Consider the following 14,685-nt stretch of genomic DNA (forward strand, 5'->3'; position numbering starts at 1 on the left):
GCCCGGCCGGAACGTGGATTCTTAAGCAAGTTTTCCATGTATGTGGCCTGCTAGCTGGATGTCTTTTGGCATAACAGTTCCATGTTTGGCATGGATAGCACACAGGTTGGTGTCTTCAAAAAAGCCACCCAGATACAGGCCTCACTTGCCTCCTGTGAAGCAGCAACAGTTGTGCTCGGGAAGCATAGATCTGTTTTGAAGTCCTGAGCCATATCTTGCATCAGACGCTGGAAACGAAGTTTGTGCATCAGAAGTTCAGTGGACTTCTGATAACATCTCATTTCACGGAGTGCCTCTTTACAGACCTGCAGCGGTGAGGTCTCCTCGCCCCGCCAGTAGAGGGCGCACTCTGCTAGCAGCTTTGGTAGCCCATTGCTTCCTGGGTGCTTTAGTACCGGTCTGTTTGCGGGAGTTTGCTTTGTACCAGCCCAGCTGTGGTGTAAAGACCTCCTTCCTTACCCGCTTCTCCTTTGGCTGGAGCTCAGGGAGCTAGAGGTGGCGCTGGCGTTGGAGAGCGACAGCGGCTACAAACACAATTGAAAGTTGGCTCTGAATCTCCTTTTTTTTTTTTTTTAGAGACAGGGTCTCACTCTGTCACCCAGCCTGGGGTGCAGTGGCATCATCACAGCTCACTGCAGCCTCGAACTCCTGGGGCTCAAGTGATCCTCCCATCTTGGTCTCCCAAAGTGCTGGGATTACAGGCGTGAGCCACTGTTCATGGCCCTGAGTCTCTTATTTCAAGCATTCAACAAAACTAGAGTTATACTAGAAGCAGTTTGTATTCACTTCTCAGTGGTTCGCGGGATAAAGGCAGCTCATGGCACTGTTTAATAGCCCTCTAAGTACACATGAGTTAGAGTCATTAGAGACTGGTGAGTCATCTGCGGATACAAACTGATTCCTGGGTGTCTTTGAAGACTTGTTTTCATTACGGAAAAGGGTACATGGAAGACATTTGGAATATATACAGTTCCCTAGGCCTAAAGCCTAAACAAACAGGCTGAAGTTTTTGATGGCTTTAGTATCTCTTGTTTATTTTTGTTCCTCAGTGCAGCTGCTGAAAATCGTAATAGCTGACCCTAGTGTCTTTTCCAGTCTGTGAACCAAAAAGACCACGGTGTGCTCAGGGACGCTTAGGGCTCCCAGGCCTAAGCGGGTACATCTCCTGTCAGCAAGACACAGGGAACTGGGGCAGTCTGTGGTGAGGTTACTATGTGACTCTTTCAGTGTGGCTCACTGCTTTTCTTCTGGATCGTCGTTAATTCTTGTGACGACACACACATAAGTACATTTAGCTGTGAGTGTGGAAACATGTTCCAGACTTCAGTACAATGTGATCTGGGGATTGTTTCTCTTCTCCAACGTGGCTGAAAGTGTTGGCTGTGTATCGCCGTTATGCAGGGTGGAGGCAGGAGGAAGACGGGGGAGAAGACAGTGAAGTAGAGCGGGAGGCAGTTGGAGCCTCCCAGCGCAGCCCGTGGGTGAGTCAGGCTGTGAGTTCAGACCTGCGGGGTGTCGCATTCCTGGGAAGTCAGATCCTGGACTCCTCTTGGCCTCTCTTCCTGCAAACAGACGTGCATTTAGCCTTTGCTGCGTGCTGTGAAATGATGCAGAGAGAGAGACCAGGTCTCTACTCTCATCAAGCATATAGTATTATGGAGGAAGGTAGGACAAGGATTGAAAAACCTTCACCCACAGATACACGTTAGACTTTTCTAGTAACACTAGGAGTTGTATAACTGTGGAGAAAACATTTTGGCCTCAATGAATGATACAGATTCATGGAATGAATGTCATCTAGTTTTTCTGCCCCTGGCGTCACCCCATAAGCAGCCATCAAACAGCTGTGATGGGGAATCCCTGCCTGCAGTAAACTAGAATGTTTCCTCTTTGTGTCCTGCCACCTTGCCCCGTGTGTGGCACGAGGTTGGCTCACGGTAAATGTTATTTGTGCTTATTTTCATTTATTTTCCTAAACATGGGCTGGGAAGTGCTCTGAGGGAAAGATGGGCATGTGATCCCTTGTCAGGAAGACCACGGGTGGTGGTTGGGGGGGCTGGCCCTGGGACCTTCTGGTTCAGCCTCTGCCTGGGGTTGGCCGAGCAGCTCCCATCCCTTCCTGTTGTGGTCACCGTTGGAAGACACAGACCAGAAACGCTGTTCAGTGCCCTGTCAGCTAGAAGGGACTTCCTTTAGGGCAGTTCTTGTTTATTCTAAAGTGCAAACAGTGTGTACTTTATTGAAAGAAGCTTTCTTTAAAGTGCTCTATTTAAAGAAGCTTTGGAAATAAAGTGTTCACGTTTGTATCCTCTAATGGACCGGAAGGCACTAAGTGCTGAGGACATCCTATAAGGACACGTCCTTCCTCCTGCCCCAGGCTGCTCCTCAGAAATCAGGAGTTGGGGAGAGAGGAAAGTGATACATTTGTGGACTTCATTGTCAATGTACATTGGCTCACAGCTGGATTGCTAACATTTGGTTTAGAATTTCAGACTCAGGGCTGGGCACAGTGGCTCACGCCTGCAATCCTAGTACTCTGGGAGGCCGAGGTGGGAGCATTGCTTTAGCTCAGGAGTTCGAGACCAGCCTGAGCAAGAGCAAGACCCCATCTGAACTAAAAATAGAAAAATTAGTTGGGCGTCATGCGCACACCTATAGTCCCAGCTATTCGGGAAGCTGAGGCAGGAGGATCCCTTAAGCCCAGGAGTTTGAAGTTGCTGTGAGCTCTGAAGATGCCACTGTACTCTAGCCTGGGTGACAGAGTGAGACTCTGTCTCAAAAAAAAAAAAAAAAAAAAAGAAAAAATTTCAGAGTCAGTACTTCATATCCTCTGATGTCCCTGTCAGTAAACCTTACTCCTAAAGGAGCCCATACCCTTTTTACCCAAATTTAAAATAGAGCTGAGACTGTTCTTGGTGGCAGGAGGTGAGAAGAATTTCTGAGTGTACATTTGTGTTTCATTTTTTTTTGTTTGTTTTTATGCTATTTGAGCTCTCACCAGCTAACCAGGCGCTTGTTCTAGATCCCCCAGACTTTGGCCACTATGGCTCAAGTACATCCATGGCCATGGGGCACAAGCCACTTCTTGCCCTCTGGGTGACAAGGACAGCAGGGGTGGGGAGGAAGGTGACAGAAGTTGCTGAGTGTTTTTGTGCCCCTTGACTAGTAGTTAAGAGCTGGGGTTCTGATGTCAGGTGATTCAGGCCCCAGCTCTGCCAGTATTAGCTGTGGAGCCTTAGGTAAATTACTTTACCTCTCTGAGCCTCCGCTTCCTCATGGGTAAATTAGAGATAACAGTAGTACTACTTATAGGGTTTTATATTTTTGGTTTTTTTCTTTTTTTGGAGACTGGGTCTCTGTTGCTGGGGCTAGAGTGCAGTGACATCATCATAGCTCACTGCAACCTCAAACTCCTGGGCTCAAGCCATCCTCCTGCCTCAGCCTCCCGAGGAGCTGGGACTACAGGTGTGCACCACCACACCTGGCTAAGTTTTTTTCCTCATCTTTTGTAGAAACAGGATGTTACTATTGCCCAGCCTGGTCTTGGACTCCTGGCCTCAAGTGATCCTCCTACCTCAGCCTCCCAGAGTGCTAGGATTACAGGCGTGAGCCACCACGCCCGGCCAGGGTTTTTATATAACTAAATGAGATCACATGGATAAGGCTTTGGCACAATGCCTGGTGGCTGTCAGAAGTTCCGGCTGTGGTAGCTCTTGTAGTGTGACTCAACTGCGCACACACTGAGATTTGCCATCTGCCTACCAAGGACATAATTCAAAACTCTTGCTCTCCCTGTCTCAGGAGTCCCAGGAGTGATGGGAATTTCTGGTTTCTGTTGCATTAGGAGAGTCCTTTCTGTTGTTTAAGGCTTTACGTAAGAGAAGGGGATGCGAAGAAAGGGCACACCTGACCTCATGACCTCGTGGCGGTAGGGTGCTCCCGTAGCAGTGTTGTATAGGGCCTGGCTCCTCTTCTGTGGAGTCCTGGAGCTCAGCTGCAGCCCTAGCCACTTTGGCGATCGCCCAGATCTTGTTCAGCACGTCCTTGCTCAGGGCACTGTTCTCTCTCTGAGAACACACCTGAGTTCTGAGAGCATGCCAGGCCAGAGGAACAGGCCATTGTCCCAGGTCCTGGGGACACACAAAGTAGGCTCTGATTGTGTTATGCCCAGAGGACTGTGCCCCATGCCCATCCCTTCTTAGGGACCTGTTACCCCAAGCTTCGGGCCTCTCACTAAGGAAGGCAGTCTTATTTGGACTGAGACTTGGGGACCACCGTTCTTTACTGTATTAAGCACTATATGTGGCTTAGCTCTCTGAGCACATTAAAAATGTGGCCTACATTTAAAGTGTTCAGTTTAGGTCTATATTCTAAGTTATAACAAAGGTTTGTCCTCCTTGCCTAGTGGTTGGCAAAACTTTAAAATACACATCTGTGCAGCAGAGTTCCCCTAGGTAGTCTCAGCCTTGGCCCTCTAGAAACAGCAGAAGAGCTTCCCTTGATCTGGAGCGTTTGGGATCAGGTGCCCCAGATGGGGAGGGCTTGCTCAGGAACACAGACTCCCGCTATGTTGAGACAGACGGGCAGTGTGCACGCTAGAGGACTCTACGTGGCAGTGATTCCTTTGCGGATGTCCTGGAGACATCATGTGTGCACACACAGCACACAATCTGGTCGGTTGGTCTTAAAAAAAAAAAAAAAAAGAAAGAAAGAAATAGGATCTTCTCTTGGTGGACATGATTTACCTCCCTACAGCCAGTAGCACGGTGGTGAAGAGCCTGGGCTCGGGGTCAGGCTGCTCAGGTCTGGACTCAGCCTCCCACCCACTTGTTGGCTCTGTGACCTTGGATAAACCACCTAACTCTGCCTGCGTTGTTTTGTTTTTCATTTTATCTGTGAAATTTGCCTGTAAGGTTACCCTAGGGATTGTGTAGCTAATGTGTGTAAACTGTATGTCCTGGCCTGGGAAGCATCAGGCACTTGGCCATGTTTTGTTACTGTTGTCCAGATAGAGACAGCTGGTCACCGTCCGTCTCTATTTCTTGTTTCCCTGCTGTTCGGTCCAGGACTCAGAGAGCAGCTGGGACACCCTTGGGCTCTGAGCGGCCTGCTCTCCTCAGTCCTCTGGCCAGGGAGGTGGTTCTGGCCAACATGGGAGTGGCCCCTCTTCCTGGGGTGGCTCTGGGTTGCTCCTCGAGTGCCAGGCCCTTGCATGGCCCGCAGGGGTAGGCGGGGACCTAGGGTGTGACACATGGAGGTGTGTGCCCTTGACCCCAGTTCTTTTTGCTGTTTGTGCCCAGGTGGCGGCACCACGGATAGCTCCGCAGGAAGCGAGGCTAGGCGTGAGGCTGGGGAGGACAAGGAGGGATTCCTTTCCAAACTTAAGAAAATGTTTACCTCCTGATCTCCCAGCCGAGGTAGGAAAGCCCCGCTCTGGACTGATCCCCGTTTTCCCTCACTGTTACCAGTATTGCACCCCCCGTCCCGAGGAGCTGGAAGAGGTGCCAGCGTGAGGCATGGCAAATCTGGCTCCACTCAGCCAGACCTCTCCGCCGTGGGGAGAGCACTGTGGCAGCCAGCAGACAGGGCTGGCCAGGCGCAGCCACCGGCCTTTGCTGTGTCCTCTTCCTGGAGAGGTCTGGGGGGCTGCTGCACAGCCCTCCTCACACCAGCTCCCAGGAGCTCTGCATCTTGCCGTGGTGGGACCAGCTTGCCCACGGTCACAGGGGTGAATTGTAGCAGAGCCAGGCCTAGAACTCAGATCTCAACTCCTGCCTGCTTCGTAGCTGCCTGTCCTGCCTGGGCAGCACGGGGCGGGGGAGTTTGGGGGCGCTGCCAGGAGTCGTGCTTGCCCACGGTGGGCTCTCGGGACCTACTTTCATTTCTGCTCGTCCCTGGGAGCTGGGACTCTTCACTCTCGGCACAGCTACTTTCCAGGGATTGACAGAAGCCCTCTCATTGGGATGGGTTCTGTTGGGATGTCAAGTGAAGTGTGACCATTTGTCTCCTCGTCCCAGGAAAACGATCCACTGGAAACTAGACCAGGAAGCAGTTGCCCTTCCACTTGGCCAAGGCGCCTAGGAGACAGGAGGATCCAGAACAGCAGCCCTGAGCTCCCGCCTGCAGAGCCTTCTGGACTGTCTTGCAACAGCAGAATCACGTGACGACACATCTCTCCCCGGAAAGGTCACAATGGACAGCCCCCAGTCAGTAAGCTGCAGCACTCTGAGGGCTGGTAGAGCTTTCCTGTCCACGGGTAGGTGACTCAGCCTCTTCTGGCTCAGGCAGAGTAAGACAGTTGGACTCTTGCAGTACTAAAAGTCTAATTTGGAATTGAATGTGCTGCAGATCTTAGTTAAAAATTAAAGGCCATCCTTACAGCTTAAAAATGAAGCCTTAAGCTGCACCAAGTCATGAAGTGATTACTTTCCTCTCAGCAAACCTCCAGGAGGTTCCAGGATGGGTCCTTGCTGACAGATTGTCTTCACCGGGAACCTGGGGCCCCCAGGCCCCACCAGCACCATCCTCCCCTGACAGGTTCTGCCAAGGCATCGGTCGCTCTGCTTGGAGTTTGTTTTTAATTCCCAAAGGTACCAGGCAGCTGCACAGTGGGTGCTTGGGGGCCTGGGAGGCACATACAAAGGCCCTTAGGGTCCCTGGGAGTTCCCCTCCTGACCACAGGGGTGGTGGCTGATCCTTGTCAGGATGGTCATCTTCCTTCCTGCCTCATTCAGGGTGGCGCCTGTCCCCGACTGTTCAGTTCTGTTGTTCTACGCCAGGTGTGGTGGGGCTCCTGCCCTTCTGCTGAGCCACAGCCGCCGTGGCCACTGTGCCGGGCAGACTCCAGCTGCCTCAGGCAGGCACTCGGAGCCCTGCCACCGCCGCCAGCCGGGGCTTGGTTCTCCCATGTACTCTGCTGACGTCTGTTTTCCAAAGGGTGTTTAGATTATTCAGTGCTAATCATTGTCTTTTCCTGTGTAAATGTTTGTTCAGAAAAGGAACGCACAGCCTAAGCAGTGGAAGGTTCCCCACCTTTTCAGCCAGAGCGAGACACCCATTGCCCCAGCCTCTCTGGTAGCACGTTTCGGTTTCCCTGTTTCAGGATCCTTGAGCTATTGTAACAAAGGTCAATGAAGAACACTTCTCGAGAGTTTCCTTTCTGTTTTCCTTTACAATTCACTAAAATAAAGCATCTAGTAGTGTCTGATTTAAGAATGTAAAATGATTCTGTATTAATGTAAATAAGATTATCTACTGCAAAAAGATATTTAAAACCTAAATTGTGGTCATTTCTTCCTTGAGAGAGTTCAGACAACCTTCTGCAGGTGACTTAGCCGGGGTTTACTGAAGGGTCAGCTGGCCTCATCCCCCTGGTGACATCCACACACTCGCACGCTGATGGGTCTGGGTCACTGACGGTGCGACTCCCACTGCCCAGTGCTGCTGAGACAACGTTCAGATGTTCTAGGGTTCAGGCGTGACTTTTTCTTTGGGAGCCCGTGAGAAAGGAGCGGGGCAGCCTCCCCAGGTCTGCCTCGCTGTCTCCCTTGCTAGATTTTTTTTTCCCCTCCATTTCGGAGTTTTTGCATCTTTATACATTAAAATTTTTATTTATTGTGGTTTAACTAGTCTGGGCTCTCAGCAGAGCTCCGATGCCTGGCACAGCTGGAGGGGGCCCTGGCACACAGCTCAACCCACCTGCGGGGTGAGCTGTGAGGGTGTTCTCTGGGTCAGGCAGGGCAGAGACCAGGGAAAGAGCTGATGGAAAGAGGCTCAGCAGTGACATTATGCCCATCTCAGATACTTCCCAGTATTTTGATCAACAAGACATTTGTTGCCTGCCTGCTATGGACACTCAGTATGGGCCAGGCACTGTTCAAGGTCTTGGGGACACCGTGCTGGGAAGCTGGACGGTGTCTCCTGTCCAGATTTATTCCTGGAGAGGTCAGCCTGAGTCCCGTTCATGTCCTGCCCTCTGAAAGCAGAAGTCTGGAGAAAGACTTCAGAAGAGAAAGGTGGGTTTTCTTGCTAAAGACACACTATTATTGCCGTGCTGAACCCCTTAGGGAGTCAGAAGGTGGCCTGCAACATTCGTTACCAGCCTCTGAGTTGGGGCTAGGCTGTAAGATGATTTTTTTTGAGACAAGGTCTCACACTGTCACCCAGGCTGGGATACAGGGGCCTGATCACAGCTCACTGCAGCCTCAACTCCTGGGCTCAAGCCATCCTCCCACCTCGGCCTCCCAAAGTGCTGGGATTACAGGCATGAGCCACCATACCTGGCCAAGATGATGTATCTAAAAATACAAAAAAAGGCTGGGTGGTACTGACCGTGGGCCACTGGGGCAGGAGACACAAGGAGTCATGACAGGCAGGGTGTTTCCCACCCTCAGGCCTGGGGGACTCAGGCATCACCCAGGGGTGGACACAGATGACCTCTCCTATTCTCTTCCTGACTCAGTTGGGCTCAGAAGCCCACACTTGGAGTCTGTCCCTCTTACCCTGCCTGGGAGGCTCCTTCCCACCCTGGGGACTTCAGCCTACTCATCCCCTCCTTGGAAGCTGTCCCTGTCCTAAAAATGTCCTGCTTCTTATTGTTTTTTTAGCCCTCCTGACCATCCTGTTCTTTGCGGCCCTTATGTCAGTTTGTAACTATTTGTTGTGCATTTATTTGTATCTGGCTCTCCCACTAAATAAGCTCAAGGCAGGGAGCATAACTTTTTTGTGAACATCGTATATAGCAGTGGTCCCCAACCTTTTTGGCACCAGGGACTGTTTTCATGGAAGACAGTTTTTCCACAGATGGGTGGGTGGGGGTGTATGGTTTTGGGATGATTCAAGCATATTGCATTTATTGTACACTGTATTTCTGTAACTATTACGTTGTAATGTATAATGAAATAATTATACAACTCACCATAGGCTGGGGACCTTTGGATAGGACCCAGCATGCTGGCGAGTTGTCAGAGATGTTTCAGTCAATCAATGAATCGACTGAATTTTTGTGGCTGAGGGTCCCGAGGCCAGCGTGGGCTACTAAGACAGCTGTGACAGGGCTTGTGCAAACCCTTACATATGTTAAAATTCAGAGCTGCCATGGAACCTTGGGGAATGACATGTTCTCTCTGGGCCCTTCCCCTTTTCTCTACAATGAGCAAGGCAGACTGTTTATCCTGTGGTTTCGCTTCCTGGCCTTTGCTGCAGGCAGCATCACCTTTGCTCAGCTGAGTCCAGTGACTGTGCCCTGTGGTCCACAGCTCTGTCACACTCCTTTGCTTGTTCTTTCTTCCAGCCTGTTCTGAAGGTTGCCCACATCCTGGGCTGCACCCTGGCGCCAGCCCCACCCCCACCCAGGACAAGAGGGTGAGGAGGGAGAGGGAGGTGGGCCTGTGTCTTCTCCACCCCCTCCGGAGTCTGTCCCAGCTGAAAGAACAGATAGCAGGTGGCATCATGAGCTCTGAGCTCTTGGGAGGTGAAGGTGTGTGTGGGGACGTCAGAGGCACTGCGCCTGGTGGCTGGGGCTCCTCTCCATCCCGGATTCCGAGTATGGTGGGAACAGGTCAGAACACTCCATTTCACTATTTACTTAGACACAAGTTTAAGTCACTCATCTTGGTCACCAACTGAGCCCTGCAGCCCCAGCCACTTGCTGTCTCCTGTGGGGACTGTTATGCTGTTGGTGCCCCCACTGCCACCCTGACCCAAGTCCCAGAAACAGAGCCCTTTTCTTTTGGAAACCATCTGTGAGAACAATGGCTTTATTTAAAACACTTTTTTTTTGGTAACACAAGAAAGGATGACCTTGCCTCCCACCCCATGGCGCGGGGCTGCGAGGTGGGCAGGTCACAGCTGGGCAAAGTCCCCTTTGTGCTGCTCCAGCCATTGGTCCAGCGTCTGGGCCTTGGGGTTGAGTCTCAGGGTCAGCTCAATGTTGCGGTCGGGTTTCAGGGCGTAGAAACGGAACATGTTGGCCAGGTCCTGGGCCCCGGGGAAGCCAAGCTTCTCGTAGTCCTCAGGAGTAGCCTGGAAGCAGAGGCAGCCTGTCATGTTCCACATCTTCCCGCGCCCCGGGGAGGTGGAGGGGGGATGCTGGGTGAGTCGGAGTCTCCCAGCCTGCTACACCCAGAGCTGCCGGTGGTGTCTCGGTTGCAACTGCGGTTCTCACTACGAGGCCGTTTGAAAACTTTCTACTAAAGCTCAAAGTTCAGACACCACTGTTCTCATGAACTACCTGACATTCAAGGTCGGTTTAAAGACTGTTCTTTCCAAGTCATGAGATGAAAACTGCTCAGTCCCTTCCAAATTGAAGCTCTGCTTGCATCACTTTCCTCAAAAACCAAAGCTTTCCCTACCTAACTAAATCCTAACTCCTCAGATCCCCTGACCTGGCTCAGGCCTTTTATAAAAAAGTTAATACGTGGTCATTTAGTGCACGTTTTTGAGGTGCTAGCATGGTGTTAAGAAAGGTTTTACACTGCTTAGTTCATTTAATCCTCACAACAACCTGAGGAGGGGGATACCAATAATACACCCATTTTACAAATGAGGAAACTAAGGCAGAGAGGGGTCAGGGAATGTGCCCAAGCCCACATGCTGATGCCGGGGTCTGAGTGTAGGAGTGCGACCACCGCACCACTCCCTGCAGCCCCTCCCCTTACCGCTCTGCTTGGGTCTGGGCGGGCTCCGCGGGTGTCTTTTAATGACTCAGTGTTTCCCAGATTTTAACGAGTAGATCTTAATGGGAACGACAGACATTAGAAACAAGGCACCCAGGAGTAGGGACATGAAGCCTGAGGGTCAGCAGGGAGAGGGAGACAGTGGGCCTCCCACCCATGCAGCCAGGCCACACAGGGCAGGGGCTGTGCTCACCTTTCCAGCCTCCCTCCCTGCCCCTCCCTTCACACTGCACCCCAGAGAGGAGCCAGCAGGTCCTGCTTCCTACCCTTCCCTGCCTTGGCTCTTACCGTCCCCTCCTCCTGGAAACCTTTCTCTCTCTCTACTTGGTCAGAACACTTAAACCAGAAATTGCACTCTGTGGCCACCCTCAGCTCCCAGAACAGCACAACATAAATGTTAACAATTAACAAATGAATTTAGAGTCACCTTGCCCCGCGGGGTGGGGCAGCCCTAGGCATTCTTTCCCTACAGCTCCATAAATCCCCACTGGGAGTTAGAAAAGGACCTGACCAAGGCTGCCTGAGTCCTGGGGGAGGGAGGAGCCCACCTTGGCGTTGTGCACGGCCTTGCCAGTGTGCTTGGTGAGCAGGGCGGCGTACTCCTCTGCCGTGTGCCTGCAGGTGCTGAGCCCAATGTTCTGGCCGATGTATTCCTCTGGCGTCTTGAGCAGGCTGAGCACCACGGGGCCTAGATCGGCCACAGCCATGCCATCCATGGGAACATCACCCATGGGCAAGCCTGTGGGGTAAAGAGAGACAAGCTGGCATGTGTCCCAGGGGCAGACGCCCCAGGGGCAGAGCCCACCTCCAAAGGGTCGGAGCTGGTTTCCCGCCAGTCAGCCTTGCTGTGTGTGGTGGTGCAGAGGCAGCAGAGGAGTCAGGAGGGAATCTGGGCCCTGCCCCCCAGGCGGGCCACTGCATTCCCGGAATGCGGACAGGAACCTGGACCTGCCTCCTGGCCCAGGGCTGAGACGAGGGACAAAGGAAAGGAAAGGGCTGCTGCACACAGTCCTACTGAAGTGGAGGCACCCGCCCTGCAGTGCTCCATCATATCCTGATTTCCTGGAAGCTGGAATATCCACCTGTAGGTGGAGACTTCAAATATCAACTCAATTAACAGGAATCTTGGTTGACTAGACGCTTGGGCCAGCCCAGAGGAGCATATCCACGACAGAGGCTCAATAAATAATGAATGGATAAATGAATGAATGACTCCTTCCAGGTTCTGGTTTCATAAGTGAGGAGACAGGTGTGGCGCCAGGAGTGCTTGGCTCCTGCCATCCTCACCTAGAGAAAGGTGCTGCATCAGACCACCCAGAGAGCTCAAGGGAATGAAGCTCCATCCCAGAGACTGGAGCAGGAAGTGTCAGCACCAGGCTATGCTCACTGGGAGGGTAGGACTCCCCCAGGCTCCCTGGCAGTGCTGACGTGCCCTTGTGTCCCGGTGAGCCGGCATTCATGCAGAGGGTGAGGCCTAGCCAGCTGGAGGCACCAGCCCCTCCCACTCTGGCCTCCTGTTCTCATCTACTGCAGGACACAAGTTGGGTGAGGTTCCTTCCAAGCCCGGGCCAGGGAATCCAGCCCATTTATAGATTTGCCAGCGGGCACTGAGAAGAAAGAGCTTTCCTACTTTGTGAAATGTACAACTGAACCGCATCACCCAAATCCTCTCCTCCTCATCTTCAAAAACGTAACAACAACTGTGCTCCTTCCTGTGAAGCTTTCCAACATACAGAGCATCACAGTGCACCATCTTGGGAGGTCTCACTGCCCTGCAAACGTCGCTGTTATGCCCATTTCACAGAATAGGAAGCCAAGGCCCAGGGAGGGTTACAGGACTTGCTCAGTCCCAGGCCTAAGGTGATGGAGCCAAGGCCCAGGCCCAGAACCATGTGATGACAAGCCTGCTTTCTGCTACACCTACAGCATCACAAGGTGAGAACTCCACCTCACCGCACACGAGGAAGATCACTCACTCAGCAGGTAGCTCTTTCCATCTGGGGCTTTCTTGGGCAGGAAGTAGGAGAGAAGGTTCTCGAAATAGCAGGGCAACCTCACGCTGGTCATGGGGACGCCAATGTCCCGGAAATATTCCTCCACCTCCCCTTTGCCGTCAAAGTGGCCTGCTGCCAGCCTCCCCGACGTCAGCTTCTTGATATTCTCCAGGCCACTGTAGACCACATAGCGGAGGCCCAGGCGCTTGGCCAGATCGGCCAGCAGCTTTCCCTGGTGGGCAGGAAAGGAGAGAGCGTGGGGCTAAGAGGAAGGAGGTGTGTCCCCAGTCACCGCCTGAGGCTGAGAGCCAGATCCCACTCACCCCTAAGGAGGCCCAGTCTTCTGGAATGATGCTCACACAGGGCACCACACCTGCTGACATGGAACTAGAAGCCTTCCACCACCCAGACTCTTAGAGTTACTTCTCCACAACACTTGGGTCATGCTAGACTACAGCCCACCGTGTGCAATATGGGAGGGTGGGCTGGTCTGCTGCGGGGGAGGGCCTGCGTGGAGGCCCATATGATGGTGCACACGTCCCATCTCTGCTGCTCTGAGAGCATCCTGCCCAGGGAGCTCGTCCGTCTTCCTTGGAGAGCCCTGGGAGTCAGAGGTGCCACAGCTCAGCAGTTAAGCACACAGGTTACTTAGGTTCCAAGCAGTCTCTGCAGCATACTAGCTGTGTGACCCAGGACAAATGATTGAACTATCCTGGTCAGTCACGGTGGCTCACGCCTGTAATCCAGCACTCTGGGAGGCCAAAGCTGGAGGATCGCTTGAGCCCAGGAGTTCCAGACCAGCCTGAGCAAGAGCGAGACCCCATCTCTACTAAAAATAGACAAATTAGCTGGGCATGGTGGTGCGCGCCTCTAGTTCCAGCCACTCGGAAGGCTGAGGCAGGAGGATTGCTTGAGCCCTGGAATTTGAGGTTGCTGTGAGCTAGGCCAATGCCACAGTACTCTAGCCTGGGTACAGAGCACTCTGTCTCAAAAAACAACAAAAAAGTTGGTTATATAGAAAGTATAAAAAGTCACTGGATGATGTAAAGCAGAAGACCGATTGCCTGGGGCGGGGTGGGGTGATAGGAAGTGACTGCTAATGAATACATGGTTTCTGTTGGGGCGATGAAAATGTTTTAGAATTAGAGAGAGGTAGTAGTTGCACAACTTTGTGAATACGCTAGAAACTACTAAATTGTATACTTTAAGAGGCTGAATGAATAATATCTCAAAAAGAAAAAGAGAAGTCATGAGGTAAGGACGCAGCAGCTTCCACCCCCATCACAGCCTAGGACGGAAATGTGAAGAGAGGCCTGCAGTGGTGAGCCCTGCCTGGCAGTCGGAGCTCCTGCTACGACGCCCTGCTCCTGGCCCCGGCCTCCCACGCCCTCGCGCCTGCCCTCACCTGCTTGACCTCCTGCTCCTGGCTGCAATTCTCCCAGTAGTTGGTCACGATGAAGGTGGCGTGAGCCCCGGTCAGGGCCAGCTCCATGCTGGTCTGGTCATCCTGGTCTCCCTGCACTACTTCTGCACCTTGCAGCCTCAGCTCCTTCGCTGCCTTCTGCCCAGGGTCCCGGGTCACCACTCGAACCCTGAATGTCCCATCTTCCAGGAGCGTGCGGGCCACCGAGCCACCCTGGGCACCTGCGACGAGTCAGAAAGACATCCCTGGTCAAACCTGTGCGAGTCCCACTGAAAGGTAAAGCCCTGCAGGGCATGGAAGGAGGCCCCTGATATCTGCATGTGTGTGAGGAGATGTAACTACATGGGTACCATTACTGTACAGCAAAGGACTAGAAATGTCCAGAATAGGCAAATCCATAGATAGCAAAAGTAGACTGGTGCTTCCCAGGGGTTGGCGGCGAGGATGAGAATGGGGAGTAACTGTTAATGGGTAAAGGGTTTCTTTTTGGGGTAAAATGTTCTAAAACTGATTGTGGTGGTGGCAGAACAACTCTGAGAATATACTAGAAACCAATATTAGCAAGATGCCTGGAATTTTCCAAAAAAAAAAA

At 52.3% G+C, this 14,685-nt stretch overlaps 2 protein-coding genes across 2 annotated transcripts in view; one reads left to right on the top strand and one right to left on the bottom strand.

Moving 5' to 3' along the window:
• Positions 1-7,280, top strand: part of DNAJA3 (DnaJ (Hsp40) homolog, subfamily A, member 3) — a 28,099-nt gene extending 20,819 nt beyond the window's left edge. Inside the window, exons 10-11 of the mRNA XM_012647750.1 lie at positions 5,301-5,417; positions 6,018-7,280. Of these exons, the coding sequence (XP_012503204.1) occupies positions 5,301-5,404 (104 nt within the window). The 3' untranslated portion in view covers positions 5,405-5,417; positions 6,018-7,280. The remainder of the gene's footprint in view (positions 1-5,300; positions 5,418-6,017) is intronic.
• Positions 7,281-9,759: 2,479 nt separating this feature from the next.
• The window catches only part of NMRAL1 (NmrA-like family domain containing 1), a 5,702-nt gene continuing 776 nt past the window's right edge, over positions 9,760-14,685 (bottom strand). The window contains exons 2-5 of the mRNA XM_012647734.1: positions 14,076-14,314; positions 12,653-12,902; positions 11,225-11,415; positions 9,760-10,023 (exon numbers count right to left, since the gene is read on the bottom strand). Of these exons, the coding sequence (XP_012503188.1) occupies positions 9,844-10,023; positions 11,225-11,415; positions 12,653-12,902; positions 14,076-14,314 (860 nt within the window). The 3' untranslated portion in view covers positions 9,760-9,843. The remainder of the gene's footprint in view (positions 10,024-11,224; positions 11,416-12,652; positions 12,903-14,075; positions 14,315-14,685) is intronic.

Source organism: Propithecus coquereli, unplaced genomic scaffold, assembly GCF_000956105.1.
Source record: "Propithecus coquereli isolate 6110/MARCELLA unplaced genomic scaffold, Pcoq_1.0 Scaffold27, whole genome shotgun sequence".
NCBI lineage: Eukaryota > Metazoa > Chordata > Mammalia > Primates > Indriidae > Propithecus > Propithecus coquereli.